We start from the raw sequence: 25,717 nt of genomic DNA, 5'->3' as shown, positions 1-25,717 counted from the left end.
TTTTTTTTTTTTGTGTTGGGGGATGTTAGGTGTAAGGAAAATAGACCCACCACCCGGAGGGAGGGAGGCATAAATAAAAAAACCCCCAAAAAAACAAAAAAAACAAAAAACCACCGCCCGTTGGGAAAAAAACCAAACCCCAAAAAATAAAAAAAAAAAAAAAAAAAAAAAAAAAAAAAAGCAAACAAACAAAACCTCCCAAAACCCAAATCTTCCTAATTACAAGACCAGTGCTCTATCACTTGATATACTACATACCTCTGTCTGAAAAGTGCTGCCTCACAATTCTGGGTAGAAGAGCTAATATAGAAAATTAACATGAAGCCAGGGCGGAAAAAGTAGTTGGATCATGATAGCAGAGGATTTTAGATTTTAGGCTTAAGAGTTTTTGTATTATCCTCTAATTAAAAGCTATAGCCACCAAAGGCTTCTAATCAAAGAAAAAAGCAATGTCAGACCTGTGCTTTTTATCTATTCAGAATATGTTTGTGTATTTAGACAAAAAGTTGGGTGTGTACATCGACATACATGTTATTTTCCTCCAGTGAGATATTATAAGTTCATTAAGGTCAGGGACCTACTTCATTTTTGTCTTTTTATCCCAAGCCATCTAGCAAAGTGTGGAATACTCACTTAAGTGTTCAATAAGTATCTGAATTAAGCATTAGTATTATTTTTTTAATCACATTACACATCTGAATTTTGCTGCTATGTAATATTGCTTAATAAGACTATTTTGATGGCTATATGATGAATGGATTAGTGGAAAAAGTTGAAAGGGGAGCATAACAAAAGTTTGTAAACAAGGAAAAGTCTGGAGTAAGGTTACTATGGAGGCAAAATTCCAAGCATTTGTCAACTGACTAGAGAGCAAAGTAAAATTTATTGAGAGGACAAAGTAAAAAAAATTTTTTTTTTGCTTTTTGGAGGGCAATTGGGGTTAAGTAACTTGCCCAAGGTTACACGGCTAGCTTTCTTTTTTTTGGTGCCAGTGTTAAGTATCTGAGGCCCGAACCGAACTTGGGTCCTCCTGACTCTGGGGCCGGTGCTTTTACTCACTGCGCCACCTAGCCGTCCCCAAAGCAAACTTTTAAAAATGTAATTAAAAATATTAATTACCTACATACTTTATGGCAATAGGGTAGATCATTCTCTCTTAATAAAACAAAAAACAAACTGAAAATGCTTTGTTGCATGTAATGGACAAGGCACTGTGCTAGGACAGTCTCTATATTCAAGTAGTTTCCAATGGTCTTGATTGAAAACCAAGTACATAATTATTGTATATATCGTAAGTATACAAACACTGGGCCACTGGATGCTGTTTTACTATTTGATTTCTACCTTGGTTACTCCAGTTGGTACTGGATCAAACACTTTTCGCTGTTCTTCTCTAGGAATCTGAGAATGCAGGGGCAGAATCCGATACCGGTGGCTTCCTAAAACATAAATAGGAGGTACTGAGTTGAAACCAAGAATTTGATTTAAATTTCCTCTCCTACTACCTGCATTTTCATACACGCTGAACATCAGTCTACAATTCCAACTCTTTCCCACATTCAGTTCCCAATGCCTTTCCCCACAGTGTCGAACAGAGGAACACATAAACTTTACTACTGTGAGACAAGTAAAAAATTAAGACAGCCATACCAAAATGGGCATTCATTTCTAAATGCTTCTGCATAGTATATATCAAATTCCAGCCAGGAAGGAAAACCAGCACTGCTCCAGGAACATTAAGTGTCTCAATGTACTTCAGAAGTGCCTCAATAAGTTCAAATGGAGTTTCTTTTTCGTTCATTTGCGCCATGCAACGCTTTGTTTCTGGACCATATTCATCACTGCAGATTAGGTTGCAGTTTGCCTGAAAGATAAATCCACCCCCCAAAATTGTAATTCAACAAAGTCACACCATCCTTTTTCTAGATTTAGCAGCTATCAAAATGATGGGGCAGCATAATCTAGCTGGTAAACTATGCTCATCTGACAACAGTCATTACTTTTTTTTTTCAATTTAAGACATTTCTGACAACTCTCAGATCTTTGTTATCTTTCAAACTATGGACTGTGACAATCTAAAGCAGGGATGGGGGGAACATGGGGTTTCAAGGCCTCATGTGGTCCTCTAGTGCAGCCCTTTGAGTCCATATTTTACAAAACAAATCATTTATTAGGGGGATTTAAATTTAAAGCGATTTAAGTACTTCCTGTGAGAGTGAAGAATATTTATAATCAAACAGTTCTCTTTACCTAGTGGTTGATTCTGGTTTTTCTAGAAATGTCAGACAAAAATTCTCCTTTTAGATTTTGAAATGTCTAACTTCCTTCTCCCAAGTGAAATATATTCCCCTTTGAGGCTTTTTTCAGGTAATCACTTATTTCTCTAATGTTTATAATTATGAACTACTAGCTATTGTCTCAACATCATTTTCTTTCTGTTTACAATCAGTATTTTCCTGTTTGTAGTACAGCTACACACTTCACCATCATTCAATTTGTTCTTCCAAAATTATTCCTTATTAAATAAAATTCATGACTTCTTAATTCTCATTCTCTTTGATCTGTCTGTATCCTTTGATACTGTCAATTATTCTCTTCAGGATTTCCTGACATGGCTCCCCCTTGGTTTGCTTCTCACCTGTCTGACTATTACTTCTCAATCTCCTATGATGAATATTTGTCTAGACAATGTATGACTACTAGTTGCAGGTGTACCCCATGTCTCTGGTCCTAATCCTACTTTTTTTTCTGTACTATTTCCCTTAGTGATTTCATCAGCTGCCACAAACTCAATTATTTCTATGTCCTAACTCTTATGTGCAAAAACATTTATGGTAGCTCTTTCTGCTGTGACAAAACTATAAACTAAGGGAGTGCCCCATTAATTGTGAAATGACTGAAAAAAAATTATAGTATATAAATACTGAAGGGAGTTTCAGAGAAACCTGAGACTTGTATGAACTGATAAGTGAATAGAAGAACCAGGAAAACAACTCTGAAAGAATCCAAGATTCCAACAGACAAAAAATTATTTTGTTTAATTGCTTATTTGTTATACAGGTTTTTCTTTTTTTTTTTTTCGGGAGGGAAGATTTTAACTAAAAAAAAATTGTCTATGTGTGTATGAAGTCTAAAGAACATCACAAAATCCACTTACATCATCATCATCACCACCATCATCATCTTTGTCCTTTTTCTTCTTGTCCTTCGGTGGAGGAATGAACTGGGTCATCTGAATACAGTCTTCCAAAAAATACTCTGAAGGAACAAACAGTTACAGTGTAAAATGACCAATCATTTTTTCAAAATGAAGCTGGTCTGAAGAAATAGATTAGCAATCTCACATTCAATGTTTCTTCAATGTCCTGCAATCTTACTCCTATGTTCCTATGTCCAATAAATTGGTTCGGTATCAGACAACTTAACGATTTTCTCTGAGCAGCAACATATGTGTTTTATTTGACCCTAGTAAATAAGGATAAATCTTAATGCAATTCTAAGCTGCTAAAACTTAGAACTTCACTAAGACTTTTGGAAAACCCTGTTGTACTAAGCAGAAGGGTCTGTAACACCCAACCCTCACCCACAACATCTTTCAACACATATGCCTTCCATTCATTGAGATATACTACAGAGATACCAAAGTATCTTTAGCCAATTTGCTCAAAGTGACACAATAAATCAGGCAGAGCCAGGGCTAAGCCCTAGATCTCATGAATACTAAGCCACTGGTTCTTAAGACATTAGACCACACATATTCCTCAGTTGTTTCACAAGTCAAAGTTCTGCTGCCTATACCAGGTTTTCTATACCTACCTATACCTACCATAACAAGTATTTCATAAATACTGATTTGCAACTGCTAAGGTAATTAACCTCAAATACTCTTATCTTGAATGTTTATCAGTATTAGGGCAGGTAGGTGGCACAGTGTTTAGAGTGCTGGGCCTAGAGTCATCATCCTGAGGTCAAATCTGGCCTCACACACTTACTAGCCATGTGACCCTGGGCAAGTCACTTAACCCTATTTGCCTCAATTCCTCAACTCTAAAAGGAGATGGAGAAGGAAATGGCAAACCACTCCAGTATCTTGGTCAAGAAAATTCTAAATGGGGTCACAAAGAGATGGACAAAACTGAAAAACAAAAACTTATTGGTATCATTACATAATGAAGAGGTTCAAAAAGTAGTACACATGTGTACATGCACACACACACACACACACTCACATCCCCACCCCCACTGTATTTTCAATTTAGTAGCCAACCTTGAACTGGGTAAGTTCTTCCAAAGACTTCAATGATAGGACAATTGAAGAAATATTCACAGAACATGCTGGTATCAATGGTGGCAGACATAAGGACGATGCGTACTTCAGGATATGCCTGTACTACATCCCTTAACACCACCAAAAGAAAGTCAGTCTGCAGAAATTGAGGAGATGGGAGAAAAAGAACGTATCAGTAATTTTAATACCAAAATTAGTATTAGTAGCTAGGCTACTCCTGTCACTGAACTCTCTGTATTCTTGTCATTGGAGATATATATATATATATATATATATATATATATATATATATATTATTTCTTGAAGAAGTTTCAAGATGTAAAAATGAATTAGGAACATTTTTTTTGGAGTCTTGCAAGAGTGACTTGTAACAAAACAATGTAGCAACATACTTCATTTCTGGCAACAGTATTTTTAAGGCTGGACAATTCTGTTGCAATGTGGTATAGTGAATAGGACATTAGAATGAATATACTATTTCATGTCTCTACAAAAAAATTATGAAGAAAATTTCTACAAAAACCACATCAAATATTTCATGTGGACAGGGATAACTTAAATTTGAGAGATTTTAAAACTCCAAGAAAAGTAGAAAGAAACACTATCATTATTGGTTTTTCTGTGTAATCTATCAGGCTTATGCAAAAACTCTGAAACAGCTGAGAGATCCTGTGCCTCATTCACTATAATAATGCTCTCCTGGTTATACTCTGAAAATTTTTGCTAAATGTGGTATTTACCACAGAGATAGAAAGGTATAGTGTATTGTGTGGGATTAAGAATCATAAAGATCTGGGTTCAAGTCCCTCTTCTGACATATAACTGCTGGGTGACCCCAGGCACCTCTCTGCACCTCAAAGAAATCATTAGGATTTGTATACTAAGTAATCAGAGATGAATTGCACTATGTCAGGAGTTCCTGTAGCTAATAAAACGATGGATTCTCTGTGTACGTTTGTAATTTGCTCGATGACTACACTTAACTACGACACTCTCAAAATCAAACCCATCCACAAGATTTGTCAAAAGAATGTGACATTACTGAACTAGTAAGAGAGAAGAGATGAACTCAATATGCAGAATGAGACATTTTAAGACATGTTCAATTTGGGAATTTGTTTGACTATGTACATTTGTTACAAGGCTTTTCTCTTTTCCTCTAATTTTAGTGAGGAAGGGAAGGAGAAAAAATTAACTTTTCATTATAAAAATAAAATTTATTTAGAACATTGTGACACAGGCTTCGAAGACAAAGGTCTAAAAATATTCTAATAATGCCACTGGAACAGTGATATAGTTTCCCAAGGACACTATTTTAAAAGAAGCGATCATCAAAAGATTTTTTTAAGTCAGCTCATTATTTCATAGTTATACTTTGTAATTTACATATATGTAGAAAATGAGTAAAACTTAAAATAAAAAAATTCCTTTTCAAAGTCTACAAGAATTTAAAAAATAACCAGAAATACTTTCAACGATCAAGATCCATTGTTAAACGACCTGTTTGTTTGAAAAAAGTGCTATTCCTTTATGGAATGTAGAAAGCTAAAAGATTATTGGATGTCTTGTTCAATAAATCAGACAACCCCATATCAGGGATGAGATCTTAAAAGATGAGACAATATGCACCTTTAAAAAAAGAGGAATTTAGGGGCAGGTAGGTGGTGCAGTGAATACAACACCGGCCCTGAAGTCAGGAGGACCCGAGTTCAAATTCAGCCTCATACACTTAACACAAAAACTAGCTATGTGACTTGGGCAAGTCACTTAACCCCAATTGCCCTCCAAAAAGAAAAAAAAAAAGAGGAATTTCTACCATAGCTCTTCCATTTAATAAAGTATCTCTTGTTTTCTTTGATAAAAAGTTGAGGATGAGGGAAAAGCCTCAAAGTTACTTACATTAATATCTCTTTCATGGATTTCATCTACAATTACATGGCTGATTCCACGAATGCCTGCTTCTAATTTCCTCAGTAGTACACCTTGAAATAAAAATCAGAATAAACTAAACTGAAATATCATTGGTTAGTATTTAAAAGCATACAAACTATATAGCAACCACATGTTCAATCCCTGTCCCCAAGACACAGCCTAGCTGAGTGACACTAGGCAATTCATTTAACTTCAATATCTCCGTTTCCTCAAGTTTAAAATGGGGATATCACCTAACTTATAGGGTTGTTTTGAGGTTCAAATAAAATAACATGTGCAGGGCTTTGCAATCCTTAAAGTGGTATAAAAGTGCTATTATTAGATAACATTAACAATATTTAAGGAAAATTAAATGTGCAATGAGAGTTCCATATTTTGTGTCTAACCAATACTATGAACACGTAAATGGGCAAAAAGCACAGAAATTCAACTGACTGGAAAATGGAAATTGGAAAATTCGAAGTCTGAAATGTAAATCTATATTGAAAAGTACTCAGGATGTCCCAATTTAATCAGTTTAGAGGTTTATTTTCTCTAATTAAAAAAATTTTTAATAGGTTTATTATATATCCCACTAGAAATCATTTAACAGAATGTGAGCTAGAAAGCACCTCAGAGGCCAGTCAACATATAAGCTAAAAAAGGATGCCTTCTACAACATACCTGACAAGGGATGATCCAGCAAAGGCTTTGTAAAAAGACCCCAAGTTACTGATTACCTCCAGTCAGCCCATTTCAAGGTTGGCTCAAAACGTATTTGAATGAACAATATATTATTTATTCCCAGATGAATTCCAAATCAGGGACACCAAAACAACTAATTCCAACATTCTTTGACATTATAAAGTTAGATTTTGGAGAGTCAGAAACCTTGGGTTTAACCCAGGTGTCACTTATTTCCCTCCCTTGTGTGACCATAGCCTCAGCTTTCTCATCTATAAAATGAAGGAACAATACCAGAAAGGTGCTACCATACAGGGCTGAGGTTACAGATTAACTTGGGCTAGGAAAGGACCAGTTAAGGTCACACACCAAGTCTAGCCCCCATGCAAGCCCTGTGGGAAGGTTGACCAAGGATAGGTTAACAGGCCCAAGTAAATAAGAGAACAGGACAAAAATTCAAGAAGGGCTACTGAATGTGCAGCCTGAGACCCAGTCTCAAAAAAACTGAGGGGGATGGATTAGATGACTTCTAAGACCCTTTTCGTCTCCAATTTATCATTTTATGACATTGTTATCTATATCTCCTGGGCACACACTACAATTAACTATCAGACAACGATAAGCCAAAGCCAAAGACCCCAAGGAGTTGTAACAGACCTACGGTACAGAACATAATACTGGCATGAGGCCGGGGAAGCACAGACTCAAATCGTACACTGTAGCCACAGCTTTTCCCAGGTTCTTCTCCTCTTTCATAAGAAACTCGTTCTGCCACAGAAACAGCACTGATTCTCCTGGGCTGAAGAGAGAAAAAGTAAAATGAAAATTAACTCATTTAATCACTTTGTTTCAGCTGCTAAGTATTTCAGGACTATTAAAATTTGTTGTATGACATACTAAGGAAAATGAGATACAGGACAAGAGGAAAAACCCCATTGATATATATATTTCTTTAATGTAAAAATGACCTAGCATTAATCAAAGCAACATGCTTCATGTTACAAAGGATTCTTTTGCATGAGAAATCCCAGTAAATATGCCAAACAAGTAGTCCTTGATATGCCAAGACATTTTACCATTAAATTTATAAATGATGGAATATGAAATGCAGGAATTGAGAACTGAGGTTAATGGAACTTTTGAATGGCCCCAATGTGGTCCAACATAAATTAGAAAAGGACAACCAGGATATGTGGCTTTCTCAAACCAAAGTTATGGTTCATATGGTGAAAGGATAGGATGGCAGGACCTTTTCTGATACTGGGATTTTTGCCTAAGCACACTCATCTTTTAAATAATTTCTCTGAGATATCTGGAGTCAAGACGACAAAGCATTCTTCTCTCTGGTAGAATTTCTCTGATCATGCCTGATTTAGCAGAGATCAATGTCCCCCAAAATGGAGAGAGAAACATCAATGAAGTATTTAAAAATAAGCTCAGAAGAGATCAAATTCAGAAGGGATAGCTAATTTTAAGGCTGTTTTTAAAAAAAGTTGTATGAAAGAGATTTATGGTTTAATACACAAATCCTTTTTGTTGTGTACAGAAATGTTTATACTGGTATTTGTCAAACTCAGAACAAAAAAAATTTTCCCTAAAGACCTGTCTCATATCTCACTTTGACTTTCAATTAAATGAGTCAATGTGATGATATGGCTTTTCCAAAAACTAATGTTGCACTGTACTTACACTACATTAAACGATATCAGGAACAATTTCTTGTTGCTATGTACTAGGAGGGACAGTGGTAATTGAAGCTATTTAGAGTAACCAGGTTGGTGAAGTGTCTGGATATCAGATTACATCACATGAGTAATGGATTTAAGAACTTAGTAATGTTTGTTCTGGAGAAGAGGTGGATAGTGTTTTTGTGCAATCCTCAAATACTTATTTATTTCATAGCTCCAGGGATCAAAAGCAGAATTAGTGGATGATGAAATATACTGAATGTCAGGACAGAACTGCCCCAAACTGGAATCGGTTACCTCATCACTGGAAGTGCCCAAAAGGGACGAGTCTCTTTTCCCTCAAGTTTTAAACTTTGTTTGTCCAAACATAATGTAAACTTGAGGAAAGGGACTGTTGCTTTAATTGTCTTAATGTAATTTTTTTTGCTTTCTGGAGGGCAATTGGGGTTAAGTGATTTGCCCAAAGTCACATGGCTAGTAATTGAATTATTTTTCAATTGGGAAAAAATGAGAGTCCCTCAGGGGCCAATTTAGATGCCTTTCTTGATGAAGGATCTCCTATTTCACCCTAGTGAAAGTGATGATTATCTCATCATTTCTTATAGGCTGGGGATCTCACCCTTTGGCTTTGAACTTATTCATACATCCCTTTTATCAATCACTTGTGTATTCCTTTGCTAACCATTAGAATATATAAATTCTTTGAGCAAGACTTAGTTTCATTTATCTCCGCACTCCCAGTTACTAATTCAATGTCCTAAGTAGAAGACAATTTTAAAATTCATAGGACATTCAATCAAATCTAACAATATACTCTTAAAGGGTTGGTAATAATACTAATATGAAAACAATTAACAAGACAATGAACCACATTGCAAGAGACTCAGCATTTAGGCTTGCTAGCAATGGGGGAAAAAAGGAGTTCTCTCCCTCATCCTTGGTTGCAGATTGGTTTCAACAAAAAGAAAAGTATTTTTAATCCTAAAAGGATTCAAACAGGATCCAAGGCCCATATGCAGAAAGTGAGTTCATTTCTGCACATCAGTGTTCATACACTTAAAGATAAGCAAACATGACCGCCTTGAAACCCAAATTTTAATTCTCAGACATGCCACTTGGTTTACCTTACCTGAGTCACTACTATGTTACACTCGGCTGCACGGTTGTTTTGAATACATTCATCCAGAATATACTGAGGAACCTGCGTAGTTTTACCACATCCAGTGGCACCACGAATAATGACAACTGAATTTCGATGGATTGCCCTCAAGATTTCATTCTCAAACTTCTTAACAGGCAACATCTCCCTCTCCTGCAAGATCTAAAATGGAAAAAAGAAGGTAGGTGTGAATAATCTTTTACCCCCCCCCCTTTTTTAAAGCAATTGGGGTTAAGTAACTTGCTCAAGGTTACATGGCCAGTTATTTTGTGTGGGTGTTAAGTATGTGAGGCTGGAGCCAATCCCAGGTCCTTCGACTCTAGGGCCAGCGCTCTTACTCACTGAGCCACCTGGCCGCCCCTTACCCTTGTTTTTAAACCAACACATGGACTAGTACAACTATCATCTTCTCTTAATGGCTGGTACCCAAAATAATCAGAGCATTTAATCAATGGAACGACAGATCATGGCATTTCACTAATAAAAGGCTCTTTTCATAATGCTGAAGAAAGGCCCTATTATTTGGTCCTGTTTGGTGAAATTCCCAGAAAAGGGAAGAATTCCAGAGTTAGAATGCAATAATTTCCAAGGATGCTCTATACTACAGAGCAAAGCACACTACTTTGTTCATATGTTGAAGGAAATTCTAAAGCCCAAATCACCACATTATTTAAATACATTTGAAGACTTACTGCCTGTAAATCATGATCCTGTTCCAGTTGGTACATGAGTTCATTCTTCAGGTCCATGCTTATTTGCTCAGGAGTGGCCTGGATGATACAATGAAGAAACTGGTCACAAAAAGCAATTAATAACTTCACTAGTGGGTTAAAAAAAATTAGATTTAAGTTCCAGTGAAACACATGGCCTTCAATAAAGTTTCTTTTCTAAAATCATGCTATACTCACATAAGCCAAAGGGCCTTCATCAATGTTGCTACTAGTCCAGGGATTCCAGTTAGACTGAGGTGGTGACCAGGGAACAACCCCAACTTGGTTCTGTCGCTGTGCTGGTTCAAAGGTGGCCAGTTTGCCAATATTGAGTATAACTGGAAAACTAGGATCTTCAGGCTATGGGTTCAGAAATAAAAATCATTATGCTACACTTATAGTGGTTCACCTGATGAAGTGTCATGCAATAAAGTAAAACACAAAGAACTCCTACTTACCGGGGGCTGGATTTCTAGGCACAACTCCTGAACAACATTTTGCAGCTGATGTTCTAAGTCTTGAGATAGATTAACTGTATAAGGTTCCACCTGTGAAAATGCATGAATGCACCATGAACGCCAAGGCTCACAAAATATATTGTATGATCTATTTATAATGTACTTCACTAAGATAATTTAGTCAATACTTATGCTCAGAATCATCCTTTATATGTAAGGTGTCCATTAGTATGCTTGTGGCAATAGGGCCAATATTATTCCCACAATAATATTCTTTTTTCAGTCAAAAACTTACTTGTTGGTTCTTTATCAATCCCCAAGAAGAAAAGGGGGAAAAATGACTCTCACAGTAACTGAAAGTCAACGATCATATATGTGGAGATAGAAGGGACCTTTTGCAGTCTTCTATTCCAACCCCCTTGTTTAACAGATGAGGAAAGTAAGGTGTAGAGATGTTAAGTGACTTACTTAAGGTCACAAAGTTAGTAAGTAGAAGAGCCAGGATTTGAACTTAGACCCTGATTATAAATACAACTTCCAACTGAACTACATTCTAGCATCATGATGCTTTTATTATGAACACAAGATAGAACAAAGCTATACACAGAAAACCCCCATTCTTTCTCCTCTGCAGTACTCACCGTCTCTCCTTCCTTCTTCTTTGTCAATCCAGAGTAAGCTTCAACCACCCCAAGATGGTAGAGCTGCCTGACAAGGGACAGTGCACAAGACTGTGCTGCCAACTTTTTATTCGAACCATGTTCACGTGCAAAAATCCCTGTAACATATAACAGCATGCTTATAAAATCCACAAAGATATGTTCTTGGATCAACAGGCTTCTTCACAAGTACTAGGATCTACCATTGTTCAGAAGCACTACTTAGTATTACGAAACACAGAGCACAGGAGGGATTCCCTGAACTAGCTTGCTAAAACTTGTCAGATAACTCCTCAGTATAGTACCACATGAGATATAAAATACGATTTATATAAGTAAGCTATTTCCCTAGTTCAAATAACTACTATAACAACATAAAGCATTTAAAAAAAGGAACATAGAAATAACCCACTTAGTGGCCAGATCAGTTCAATTAACCCTGGTAATCAAGATTGTGACAGGTATTAAATCAAGTGCAAGGGCACCTGTTGCTTAATCTACTATTTTTTTTTCAAGTCAGAAAAGAGTATATAACATTCTTCAAAAGTCATTCCAATGTTCTATTCTACCAGGAAATTCTTTCATTTAACTAATATAAGGTCTTGATCTAAAGAATCAGTTTTGACAGAAGGAGCCTCAAAAGATCACATAAACTCCATCATAGATGAGAAGTCTTCAAGAGATGAAAAGACTTACACAGGCATACTACTAGTTCCTATTAGAATTAGAACACTGACCACTTAACTCCCAATCCAGTACTCTTTCATTTACAACTCACATTCATGCAATGCTTTAAGATTTACAAGAGAATGTGTTCATTATAACCCTATGGGGTAGTGAGCACAAGTACATTTAGATTACAAGTGAAACTGAAGCTCAGAGAAGTTAAATGATTTGCCCACGGTCACAAAACTAGCAAATGTGATAACTGCATTCCTTGAGATCAATTCATATGTTTAGCATAAGTACAGTAATCCTATCAGCAATTTCTTTTCTCAAGCAATACCAACTGTCTGGTGTTTGTTCAAAAGGTCTAAATTCACATTCTTTCTTTACATTCATGGCTTTCCTCTGAAGTTTAAGTTATGGCATGGCAGCATCAACTGGTAAAGACAACTAGAAATATTATGGATCATCTCAAAGTGGGCACAGAGCAGGCGCTGATGACACTGGGCTCACTACTAACTGATCTCAGCATCTCACTTATCTTTACTCCCCCCCAAATGGCTAACTTGGTCATTTCTGGTCTACCATCATCGTTAAGTTTTTATTCTGAATTTTAAAAAATGAAATAGACTCAAGAAATAGCCCAGCTCAACCCCTCATTCATTCCACAAATGAAGGAAAGCCTAGGGAGATTAAACACTCATCATTCACGGTCCTAGCTGGTTAGTGGTAAAACCAGAGCCTTGAAACTAAAGTGTGGTTTTATTTTACTTTTCCTCAAACCACATGTGCCTTAATTACAACCATATATGGAACCAATTTATTCAATTCCATTTGAACTAAGACTACCCACCAAGTTTCAGCAAACCCTGTAAAACTTAATGTGTATGTGTTCTGTCATGCTGAAATAAAAATTTATTTGTGGCAATAAACATAATCCAAAGAGCACTTTGTTTAAAAGTACTTATAGATTTGGGAAAGAACATCATTAATTATCAACTGGAAGAGGAATTAACTGGCATGGTGAGTTCAAAATACCTAATAGAAAAATTCTTTAATTTTTCAGTAGAAAAAGGAAAAATCCAAAGAGGGAAAGACACCAACACCAAGAAGCATGTCAACATAAGAAGCACTGAAGGGGTCACAAGTGGAAAAAGTTTAAGAAGTCATGAACTAATGAATCAAAGAGAAAAAAATATCTTAAAACCAGTTTTTTCTTTTTTTTCTTCTCTTTGGAGGGCAACTGGAGGTAGAGTGACTTGCCCAAGGTCATAGGGCTAGTAAGTGTGTCAAGTGTCTGAGGCTGGATTTGAACTCAGGTCCTCCTGACTCCAGAGCCAGTGCTCTAATTCACTGCACCACCTAGCCGCCCCAAAACCAGTTTTTTCTTAAAAGTTATTCCATTAACACTAACAATCATAAATGTAAATAGCTAATTTCTGCATAATTGAAGCATGGACAAAACTGGGACTATACAGGGAGGGAATGGGACTCTTAATGGAAACTCATTATCAAATCCCAAGAATAGTCTAGTCATAACTTAGTGTCAGTGCCCTATACCCATAATCTCTAAGAGCAGAAGGAAGAGTTTTTATTTTTGCCCAGTTGTTTAACAAATTCAGTACTTGCCAATTTAGCAGAATCTAATCCCTTATGTCTTTAAAAGCAGTTTTTATCCATCATTCTTACTATTTGTCATCAGTATTGATGACCCCTCTCTTTTTTTCATTCAGCCTGAGTGAACTGTAGTCAATCAGTAGTTAGCTACACTTAAACTAGGTAGTTATCTCTCCAAGTCCTTGCTGACTAAGGTCCTATGTCACTTGATTCCTTCTTTATTTGGTCAGCCCATAAAGAGAAAATTCTTAAATTATAGAAACTCTTTATTGACCAAAGATCATAAGTTAACACTGGATTTTGTTTCATTTAAGGCAATTCCCTCTCAAAAATTTTGTTCCCGGTCCTCTGCTATTAGGGAATGTTTTGCACCATATGTGCAAATTCAGCAATTCTTTTCTCTATTCAGTCTGCCTAAATAATCAATTAAAAGAATGACTATGCTTAGAGAGGGTAAAACAAATAAGTATGCCCTCAGATATTTCCTTTGAAGCTGGCAGATTAGCAGATATGAAAATTTGGAACACTCATTAACTTTGCACTTTACATACTACATGAATGATATACTCATGGCTATTTCAATATACAAGGCTCTGCTGTATTTCTGAATTTCTGTATTAAATACACTACTACAGTATACATGGTAGTCAAAACTGGTTGATGATGGCAAAGGTCGATGAAGTCTTAATGAGGCAGCATAATAAACACTGTGAGTTTGGACTTGAAATCAGCAGAACTGAGTTTGAACTATTCCTAACATAGTCTAGTTGTGACCACAACCATGTCTCTAAACTTCTCCAAGCCTCCATTTCCTCATCTATAAAGTAAGGATAGCTAACACCTGTAGAACCTACCTCATACAGGACTTTTTCCAAGTATCAAATGAAATAATCTATGGTAAGTAGTATGTAAACCTTAAAGCAATATACGAATGCCAGCTAGTTATAAACTGTTGGTATCACTGTAAAAGAGCAGAGGAATAGAAGCACTTACTTCTGCCCAGCTGCTTGACATAAATGGTCATTTCTGCAATAAAGCTCCTGTAACAACACATACACAAACAAGGTTAGTGATTCCACTGCTAATAAAGGTTGAACCCAGGGTTCCCCAAACAGCCAGGCTTTCCAACTGCTTAGGCAAATGGCAAAACCCCACTGTAAACAAATTTACTCCTGTTCAACCCTAGAACAAATTATGTGCATTAGCCTCAAATAATACAACACAGTACGAGACAACTGTAGTCTATATGAAGAGCCAATTGTTCTTGAAAAGAGATAATCTGAGTTTTGGTTCTATGCTTATTTACTCCAATCCCAAAGAAAAGAGTGAACAGCCAGCATGGCTTCAGCGCAAAATGAGCTTTCCACATGGCCTGGGACTAAGGAATAAAAGCAGGCTGACAATTCTTCTGCTAATGTAGACTTGTTCTTTCAACAAGATTCCTCTGTATGATACAGCCTACTATTGACTGTAGCAGTGACCTGTTTAGAGACAAAACATACTCTTGCACACGCACACACACCCACACAGAGGCTGCACATCAGTGGCTCCAAGAGAGACAAGATTCTGGGATCTGCCTGCAGTTGGAAGAAGCCCTTGATAGTACACAAAGCACCAGTGATATTCCACTAATTTAGTGTCCTGGAGAATAAAAATAAAAGCCAGTTTCTAGAAACTATAACTGAACTTGCTAAGGAATTATAGGGCATCAATCCAGGGTTTAAAGAAGCTGCCCTCTGAAAACTTTTCTGGCACTTTTCTTACTTAGGTGGGACCTAGCCTTGACGTTGTGCTGTGAATAAAACAGGTTTCATGAGGCTTTAAAACCAATGTTAAGACTCCTTCCTGTACCACTTGTGAACTGACCTTCAGGCACAGCGGCTTCATGGGTCAAAGGCCACTGGCTCTCAGGGGCACAACATCCACCCTTTCATTAATGACACCGATGCCAGTATGTTTCTCAGCCAGGCTTATAGTCAGCACTCAATCTCATTCTCCTCCACCTAGGGGGAACAGCGACACCAGAAATCAGTTTACAATAGTCTCCCATGTGATTGCTTAGTACGGCCTAAGCAGCAGCACATGTGTGATTAACACAGACCTCTGGTGTTGCTGTCTGCTATGATTTTTGTACAGGACATGAGGAGTCATGCCCATGATTGTTAGTGGATCCCCCAAATTGTTTGTCTCCCATTTGCTGCCTCCAATTTTTAAATTCACATTCTTTGTATCAGAAATCACTAATAAGATAGTGTGAAACTATATTTACAATAATGAGCTTCAATCATTCTTGTGTACCTTATTAAAGCTATCAAGTGTTAAGCTCATTCAATTCTGATGCAAAGTAAATTTTCTTTCTCCTCTTTGGAGAAGACACAAATCATCAAGAATGAAGATTCACTTTTTTCTTTTACGTACCTTCTATTCCAACATTATTTTTAATCTAATACCGAAAGAAAATGTTTTGAAATGTCTTAGGATTAACAAAACATTTGGGGGGAGCCATGCTTTCAACATAGCATTTAGACACTTTTTATTCAAAAATTTATTTCAATTTTTCTTTTGGGGTTGCTATATGCATCCCAGGGAGTCATACCCACAAATTTAATTTCCCTTGCCTTTTTCAAGGAAAATCTTTCAATGTACAAATTTTGAAAAATTTGAAAGACAGCCAGATATTATTGGATATGCCAGAGTGTATTTTCATCACAACCTCCCCATTTTCCACAATATGCTGCTCCCCATAAGAGTCTAATCCATACGAGCCTTCCTGGGAGTAATAATTAATACACCCTGGAATGCTCTCTGGAAGAACAGCAAGCAGGCTGAGAAACATACTGTCACCACCACAACCACCTCCCCCTTACATTCACCATTATAACAATACTGCCACACAGGGAGGCCTAGAGCATAGATGACTTTAACATAACCTTAACCACAAGGCTTCACCAAATCTAGCTTTTATAGTTACAAATCTGATAATCAGCAATACATTTTTGAAAAGCATTCAATGTCATTATCAAGGCTACTGAGGGAGATGCCTCTAAAGTCCTCATGAAAACAGCCCAGCAACTAACAGATAGACAAAACCATCAAGCCCCTACGTATGCCAATTAAACACACATGCAAAAACAAGGCTTTCCTTAACCATCTTTCAAACAAGGCTCTCAATGTCAACAGGGATCTTTAAGAGGACTGGCCACTTTGAAAGTGGAAAATATTGAAGTGCCATTTGGTTGCACATCTAGGTGCAATCTAACCTATATTTGGGAAACCTAAGATGTTAAAAAGAAAAAAACAATGGAAATACCACTTTAAATGTCACCTCTGACCATCTAAAACGGCCAGGCTGTGATGAAGGTCAGTGGAAACCAACAATACAGGCATTATCTTTATAAATCTTTTAAGTCAGCCAGGACCAAGCCATTCAGATCCACCAACTTTGCCTCTAATCCCCCAGAAATCAGCACCTTGAAGGTCTGACATCACAGACAGCATTTCTGCTGAGAAATGGACTTCCATCACATCTAAAGTCATGTTTTCCAAATGCTCGACATGACAACTTGAACATTAAAGACCAATGTAAATTCTTATACTAAATAAATTATCAAATGTCACCTTTGATGACCCAGAAGCCAAACCAGCCAACATGTACACAAAATAGACTTCAACAATACTATCCCCCTAAACTTAATTCTAACTTACTACAAAAGGAAAAGAGCGAAACAAGCAAACCTGTTGTGATCAGGACCCACTTGGGTGTATTTATATTCTCCCTGGACCTTCTCCTTTTGGAAAAATTGGTTCAATCGAGCCTTAGCATTTTCCAAAGTCCAGTTTCCATGAAGACCAGCATTTAAGTCCACTTCTTCTGATTCCAGAGTCTAAGGATTAAGACAATTTTTGCAATTATATGGGGTCACTACTGTTAGCTATATTGTCCAAATTTATATTCAAGGTTCTAAATAGTTTCTCAGTGTCAAAACGAAAGTTTATGACACATTTTTATGGTATACAAGCTTTAATCTGGTTCTAATGTTGTTAATGTCATACAGAAACATACCTAGCAAAAACTTTTAAAAAATAATCACAAAAATGAAGTTATCATTTTAGTTGATCAATTAGACAATTCTACCTTCAAAGATACTTGCTTAGAGTAACAGAATATGTCTTTAAAAAGTTATTTTTCAGAATAGCTATAACTATTATGGTCTATTACTAGATCGTACATTTACTAATTTTTCTTGGATAATTCCAGTTTCCTAATGCACTTCTGTAGGACTTATCAACCAAGTTATAACCTGGTTGGAATCTGCAATGATAAGAATACTAATGAAATCAGAGATCTTTTATGCTTAAATCTGAGTAAATTTAGCACATAAAAAGCAATTTCTCAAATTGCTATTTAAAAGAATTACCCTACTTAATCTAGGAATATTATTAATTCTTAGCCAAGATCTCTTTTAAAGAATTGCCCTTCTAGAAATGGAAATCACAGAAGCAGTCTTACTGCTTGTACTTCTTGCTCCTCCTTTCTGGAGTAGTAATCCTTTAAATTGGCTCCACGATCCCATGTGCCACCAGGACCAGTACCAGGGCCATAACCAGAGCCTCCAAGTCCTGGGGCACCATCTACAAGGAAAGAAAATTATTACCTTTCAGAGAGTGGAAAAATGGGTGGTTTAAAAAAATTGTAGCATTAATAATCAAGAAAAAAAAAGCAATCAGGTGTTTCAAAGAAAAAATTAAATTATTAAAGAGATCCCAAAAGAGAATACTTCTAACCTGTGTCATATATTTGGAGTATGGGAAAAATGAAAGAAAAAGCAAGGTAGAAGACCACTGAACCTTTGGAACTATGCAATAGATTCTTCCCAAAGAAGAATCTTCTGAGGAATTAGCAGCACCTGAGCTCCCAGGAATGAAAATGTAGATCCGTAAGTACTCTTCAAAACAAATGGTATTTAGTACTAGTCTGAAGGGAAAAAAAAAAACCAGTAGCAACAGATGTTCCTTGCTGAAGGGATACATTTAAGAAGCTATATCAATGTGAAACAAAAGCAAAATGTGCTGTCTTCCCGGGGTAAGTTATGAAGGATAAGCTAGAGAGCCTCCTTAGAACTGTCACACTTAAAATTACCTAATTGTAAGGAAATCACAGAAGGATAAAGCATACCACAAGAAGCCAGAAAGCATCAAAAGGAAAAATGAAAAACTTTAAGGGCCTAGGTAATAATTTTTTCACTGCAACAAAAGATCAAAATGTAGCAGATCTACAGAGTGAAGAGCTGGTAGACTGTACATGGAAACAGAATTTGCATTTTTGGTCTATGATTTGAGAAACAGAAAATAAGATCTTTGCCAAGAATGAAAAGCACCCAACAAGGGCCAGAAGACATTTTCCTGGAGTATCCACACAATCTAATCAAGAGGCCTTCAAAATGGAAAGAGAAGAAAATCACCCACATGTCTACTAAACCAGATACCACTGAGTAGCAGATATAACAAAGGAAAAAGAGTATCAGTCGATAAAAGCAGTAATTTACAATTTGATGGTAATCTAAGAGAAGAAATGGTCTCAAACATACAGGGTGTCCCCAAAGACTTAGGGACACCTTGCATAAAAATAAGCAATAAACAACTCAAGGAAATAAATCTGACACCTTAGAAACATTGAAACTTTTAAATGACTGGATTCATAACTAAGAAATGGATAATTCTTATTGAAAAGACAAGTTCAAGAGGTGACAGAGTGAGTGACTTAAGATGTGTTCTTGAGGAAATTCAGGAGTCAAAGGAGGAATCCATGAAAACAGCAAGACAGAAAAAATAGATGAGCATAAATGCAGTATGGTGTAGTTTAGAGTACGAGATCTGGAATTAAAACTTCTTACTACCTGTGTGACATGTAAGGAAAAACACTTATCATCAATCAATCAGCATTTATTAAGCACCTACTATGTCAGGTGCTAAGCTCTGTGGATAAGAAGAGAAACACAGTTCCTGCCATCAAAGAACTCACAATCTACTGGGGGAAAACAACAAATAAATATATACAAGCTATATACAGGATAAATAAGGAAGGTACTAGAATTAAGAGGAGGTGAATAGCTTCCTGTGAAAGATGGGATTTCAGATGATACTTGAGGGAAGCCAGGTAAGGCAGTAGGCAGGGAAATAAGGAAGGAGAGGATTGTAGGCAGGGGGAGAGCCAAGAGATGGAATGCCTTGTTCACAGAACAGCAAAGAGGTCGGTGCCAAGGGACTGAAGAGTATGTGTGGGGGAGTAAGGTGTTAATCAGACTGGATGGAAAAGTAGGATAGGTCAAGTTCTGAAGGGCTTTATACACCAGAGGATTTTGTGTTTGATTTGGGGGGCAATAAGAAGCTACTGAAATTTGCTGAGTGTGGAGGTGACATGGTTGGACCTGCACTGTAGGAAAATCACTGGTGACAGAATGGAGGATGGACTGGACTGCTGAGAAACTTGAAGCAGGCAGATCCACCAGCAGGCTACTGCAATTGTCTAGGTAAAAGGTGATGAGGGTCTGCAATAAGGTAGTAGAGGGGTCAGAGAAAGGGGTGTATCCGAGAGATGTAATGGTGATAGTGACAGGCCTTGGCAACAGATTGGATGTGGCAGTGAAAGATAGTGAAGAGTCAAGGATGACACCCAGGTTGTAAGCCTGAGGCACTGGGAGGATGGCACTGCCCTAGATAACAGGGAAGGTAGGAGGTAGGTAGGTTTAAGGGAAAAATAATAAATTCTGTTTTGTACAGATAGAGTTTAAGATGTCTACTGGACATCCATTTCAAGATCTTGGAAGTTTGAGATTGGAAGAGAGCAGAGATGTCAAGGCAGGATAGGTAGATTTGAGAGCATAGAGATAGTAATTAAATCCATAGGAGCTAACAAGATTACCATTATAAAAAATATTAAGATATCTCCAAAAGTGGATGATTATGTTTTGGAAGTAATGAGTTTCCATTTAGTGGGAACTCTCTAAAAGGGAGGGGCAATTACCATAAGACCTCAGCAATGGGAGTTCCAGTTCGGATTTGAGCTGGACTAATTGACCTTTAAGGTCCTTTCCACTTCATTCAGCGATCTTTTATTAAATTACTATGTACAAAGCACTGTGCTAGGCACTATTTTACACAAAATCCTTAATTCATCATCTTAAGACACAATTATTATCCTATCTACTGTCTTTCTAAGTAACAGAGACATACTGGGAAAAGAGTATTCTTAAAAGGGAACATACATGCAGACATACAAATTTATGACTCTTACCTGTTTGGAGACTCAGATGAGGAGGAAGAGGTCCTCCCAAACTAGTTGGTAAATTTCCACCACCACCCTCTGCTGAGTCAGTTGTATCAGTAACTGGGGGGGCTATCTGCAGAAGAGAAAGCTAAAAATTTAAGTGCCTCTAATTTCACAACAAATAGAAAATCCTTCTAAATCCTGGCTTAGAAGACTCGTGTGATTAATTTTTAATGACAAATTTTAGCTTTTCTTAGTTATATTTACTGGTAACAATATTAACTACAGTATCTTGAAGACTAACGTTCTGGACACTCCTCTCAAGTTGGTTAGTAACTGCTACAAAATAAAGGGGGGAGAGGTCAGTGGCAATAATCTATTGTATAATGAAGCAACCTCTTTAAAGTCCCACTTTAATGTAACTGACAAGACCAAATTCACTCCATAAAGATTTCAAAATATAAAACGTCTTTTGATCACTGTTTTATATTCAAGCTCAGAGTGATAGAGAAAGATTAATTGATTAGTAACGGGAGTAAAGTACTAGAAAGGTTTGGGAGGATAATGATGATAACTATACTAATAAAGCCGGAGAAAGCTTATACTTGAGAAAGTATCAGCAAAAAGGAAACAGTTTAAGAGAATGGAATAAATGTTTATCCCTGATCACGTTAAGTATAACATATAGATGTATTAAAAAAACCCAAAAGCAAAAAGGGATTACTATTTTGTTCATAATAAAAATACCTTTTACTAACATTTTTTCATAATGAAGCTCTTAATAAAAATTATCATGATAATGTGTAAAAGAGGAATTCAGGGATTTCCTCAAGATCACAAAGCAGGTAAATACCAAAGTAGAACAAAATTAATATCCTAGAGTTTCCCCATATAATTGGCCCAGGGTAATTTTATACTTACTCCAATAGCTGGAACTTCCTCACTCTTAACTTCATTCACTCGAACCAAGTAGTTAACGAAATCTCTGGCAGCATTGCTCTGAGCATCTTTCTTATTGGTGGAATTGCCCATACCAGTATAATTAAAACCTTCCACTCGAACCTGAAACAGAAAAAGAAAATTACTTCAAGAGCTAATAAAGAATCTGGACATCAGCAAATGTTAATAGCCAATCTCTAGAATACCTCTCTATCAACCTTTTTTCTACAACCCCCTGGCAGATATATCGATCCACTCATGTAAGTGATTTAATAATCACGCACAGCATTTGACTAGGGAAAAAATTACCACACAATAGTCTAGATCCTCTGTACTCATACAGTAGCATATTCAGTACCAAAATTTGAATAATTCAGTGAAAGAAAGCTTCCTTTACATCTTACAAAGAAAGCACTTATGTATATAGTATATCAGAAATGCGCCAATTTCCGAAGTAGTACATAGAACAAGTTAGCATATAACTGACAAACTGTTGCACTTTCATTAGTCTCAATGCCCCTTTTCTGACTTACTGGCATGGACAAGGAAGTGTCCTGTCAATATTTAACTATGTCTAGGCTGGTATCCCAACTGTATCAAACTAAGAGAACCTCTCATGGACACAGTTCAGCAAGTAGACACACAGACCGACATACACTTTTACCCCCTGACCTTACTTCCTAATTATACTTTTCATTACTATTTTTAAAGCTAGGATTTCCCTTCTTTCAATATAAACCTTATTTCTTATAGATGACATAAATAAGAATCATATTGTTTTAGTACCTCACACATGAATTTCTGTCGGTTCTTATTCCCCACTGCTCTTATTTCATAGGCTGGAGTCATTTTCCTTTTCCCACACCATGCATACAGGAAATTTTTGACATCACCCATGATGTAAGTGCCTTGTTAAACCTTGAGAAAGAAAATATCAAAAGTGCAAATACATTCAAAACATCAGAGAAATGCATATCAGTATCATAAACAAAGTAAGAGAGAAAGGTACTTTACCACACAAATAAATACAAACTTGGTAAATGTTAAAAAATGCATACAGAACATTTTGTGTCTGCCTTAAGGCTTAAGCTAAAGTCTAGATACAAATTTAATAAGTCTATATTATATTTAGGCCATCTGAACTACATATTCTGGACAAATAGAAAGCTCCTTCTCCAGCATAACACTAGAAGTCCCATCCCTTTTACACTTCTGAGTCATCAGAAACACATTTATTGAAATACTTTTAGTGTACTTAGGGAACCAAAAAAAAGGATATCCACAGTACATAATTTTATATTATGAACATAGGTGAAGTAGTCCATTGAGAATTCTGTACTGAAAGATATTGGATCTAATTTTCTCTCTGGCTCAGATGCCTTGGGCAAGCTCTGGGCGAATGGGAGGCACCCTTTCCAGTTCTATGACTTATTTATTTACAAGTAATCACCCTCTAACTTGTTTGTAAATTGAAAATTTGTTTAAAAGGTTTTCTTCCGGGAAAATAAGGTTTTTGTGGTGGTTTCCACTATAAAAGATAGAATGGTTTCTTACATGCCAAAAATCTGGCCCCAAAACATAGGTGTCTGAAGATGCTGAGAAATATGCCTCTCTTAAGTTACCGGCAGAGAAAATTTTCACCATGGTCTTACAACTATCATTTGTATCTGGTTATCTACAAAACCAGTGGAAACCATGGCTTTTGAAGCATAACACTGCCACAAAATTAATAATAAAGAGATTGACCAAAATGTATGTGGCCCATTACAAAACTAAACCTACTACTGACCTCAAAGTGGTCAAAGAACGCATGCTGTTTAAGTGGATCATGGGACATATTCATGAATTAAAAAAAAAAAGCAGCACACAGAGACCAAGACTGAGGAGTGGGAAAGTGACAGTAGCCACAACTACAGGAGTTTGTTACTCCGAGTATGTTAGAGCAGGAGCTCAGGGAAACGAATAGTGTCATAATGAAAAATTAAAAATAGACATGTTCGAGTTTTTATCTGGGAGAAAGAATAGACGGCAAAGGTACCTGATCCTCACAACATACGTTCACTTCTCTTACACAAACTTGAGATAGTAGAAAGGCGATTGAATTGGGAGAGCCAAGTTCCCCGGTGGCGCATGCGCGCATGCACGAGAACGCGCATGCACAGTAACATCCGGGACTCTGGGAAGGCTACCCCACCCCCACCCCTCACCCGCGCGTAGCGACAAAGCGGTAACTGCAGAGAAGCAAAAAAAAAAAACCACAAAAACAAACCAAAACCAGTCTCCGCCCACTCATCCTCGCCACGTCCAAAGGAGGGAATGATTCCTCTTTCTTACCGTCTTTCTCCCCGTGTCCCCAAGTGCTGCTCTTCCAAAAGTCGCGCGTGACTCGGTTCCTTCACAGAGGCCCCACAGATACACAGCCACCCGCGCGCAGCCCGTCGCGAAATGGCTCCTACTGCAGCGGAAGACGGGAAGCGGAAAGAAAAGTTGCGCGTGCGCCTAAGTGGCATGGGGGCGGGGAACGTGACCAAAGACGCCAAAGGCGCAGGGGTGGGCGGGACTAATTGAGAGAACGAAGCCAATAGGGAGAGCTATCTTCGTGGGTGGGCGGGGCTATCGCTCGGTAGAGCCCGTTATTTCCTTGGAGGCGGGGCCGATGTCCGTTTGTGGGCCGCTCCCTTGGGGGAGGACCTTGGACATCGGACCCGAATCCCACTGCCTCTACTGAGGCCCTTTCTTGTTAGCGTTAAGATTGCCTTTAATAAGCCTGCGTGCCACGTATTGTGCGGAGAGGCCTGGATTTTTCGTGGAAAGAACACAGACCCAGGAAAAGACTTAAGCTGCAGCGAATTCATCACGTGACGTCGGGCAAGCTAAGCCTCAGTTTCCTTCTCCGTCCACACTGTGGAAGTTGAACCAGATGATCACCTGGGTCCGAAATTCCATGACTTTTTTTTCCAAGCTAAAACAGGAACTATAGTATGTTAGCACCAGAAGGAACGTTACTGATGAAGTAGGCTACCTTCCCCCTCTCCGTTTCTACAGATGAAAAAACTGAGACTTAGAGGCTTAAGTGACTTGCCAAAGATGCAGAAAAAAAGATCCTAATTGTGTTCCTTCGGTTCCACATCAGAGGATATCTCCTTGATGGGACTGGATTTTCCCACGCACTTTAAAGTGACCAGTTCCGTTCTACTAAAAATAAGCCGTGTTAAGGACTTATTCTGTGCTGGGAACTGCTTAAGATTAAGGTGCTTAAGATTGAAAGACAAGGACAAAAAAGTCCCTGCCTTTGAGTTTACATTCTACTGGGAGGGTAAAAACCTGTGCAGAGCTAAGTTAATACAAAAGATACCAGAATAAATATGGACTGGTTTTAGTGAAGAGAAAAGGAAAAGCCTCTTGGAGAATGTGGCACTTTAAGATGATCCTTTAAAAGAGGCAGAGGCGAAGAGGACAAACATTCCAGGAAAAAGAGACAGGAGATGGAATGTCTTGTACAGGGGGACAGCAAGTAGGCCAAATAATGGAACATAGAATTCCTGAGAAGTAAACTGTAATCAGCCTGTAAAGATAGGTTGGAGACAACTTGTGAAAAGTTTTACTACTAAATGGTGTAAACTATTGCAACTGTAATAAAAGGAATAATGTTGTAGAGTTAGTTTATGATA

The 25,717-nt window shown here is 37.4% G+C and overlaps 1 protein-coding gene across 2 annotated transcripts in view; it reads right to left on the bottom strand.

The window, feature by feature from the left end:
- The window catches only part of DHX9 (DExH-box helicase 9), a 34,800-nt gene extending 10,252 nt beyond the window's left edge, over nt 1-24,548 (bottom strand). Inside the window, exons 1-18 of one of the 2 annotated variants that reach the window (XM_069074387.1) lie at nt 24,381-24,548; nt 22,833-22,964; nt 22,029-22,169; nt 21,135-21,240; nt 18,351-18,472; nt 17,576-17,724; nt 14,834-14,880; nt 11,540-11,676; nt 10,899-10,988; nt 10,639-10,800; nt 10,423-10,500; nt 9,701-9,892; nt 7,541-7,682; nt 6,188-6,270; nt 4,268-4,424; nt 3,158-3,258; nt 1,651-1,864; nt 1,345-1,439 (exon numbers count right to left, since the gene is read on the bottom strand). In XM_069074387.1, the coding sequence (XP_068930488.1) occupies nt 1,345-1,439; nt 1,651-1,864; nt 3,158-3,258; nt 4,268-4,424; nt 6,188-6,270; nt 7,541-7,682; nt 9,701-9,892; nt 10,423-10,500; nt 10,639-10,800; nt 10,899-10,988; nt 11,540-11,676; nt 14,834-14,880; nt 17,576-17,724; nt 18,351-18,472; nt 21,135-21,240; nt 22,029-22,169; nt 22,833-22,943 (2,127 nt within the window). In that variant the 5' untranslated portion in view covers nt 22,944-22,964; nt 24,381-24,548. Of the gene's footprint in view, nt 1-1,344; nt 1,440-1,650; nt 1,865-3,157; nt 3,259-4,267; nt 4,425-6,187; nt 6,271-7,540; nt 7,683-9,700; nt 9,893-10,422; nt 10,501-10,638; nt 10,801-10,898; nt 10,989-11,539; nt 11,677-14,833; nt 14,881-15,706; nt 15,843-17,575; nt 17,725-18,350; nt 18,473-21,134; nt 21,241-22,028; nt 22,170-22,832; nt 22,965-24,380 lie in introns of those variants that run through there. The other variant, XM_069074388.1, reaches the window with a different exon arrangement.
- Between the last annotated feature and the right edge of the window lie 1,169 nt (nt 24,549-25,717).

This window comes from Petaurus breviceps, unplaced genomic scaffold (genome assembly GCF_028583685.1).
Source record: "Petaurus breviceps papuanus isolate PSGF00001 unplaced genomic scaffold, PetGlider_PUasm1.0 90895, whole genome shotgun sequence".
Lineage (NCBI taxonomy): Eukaryota > Metazoa > Chordata > Mammalia > Diprotodontia > Petauridae > Petaurus > Petaurus breviceps.
The sequence above is the reverse complement of the archived record's forward strand: the minus strand, read 5'-3'. Positions and strand labels throughout refer to the sequence as shown.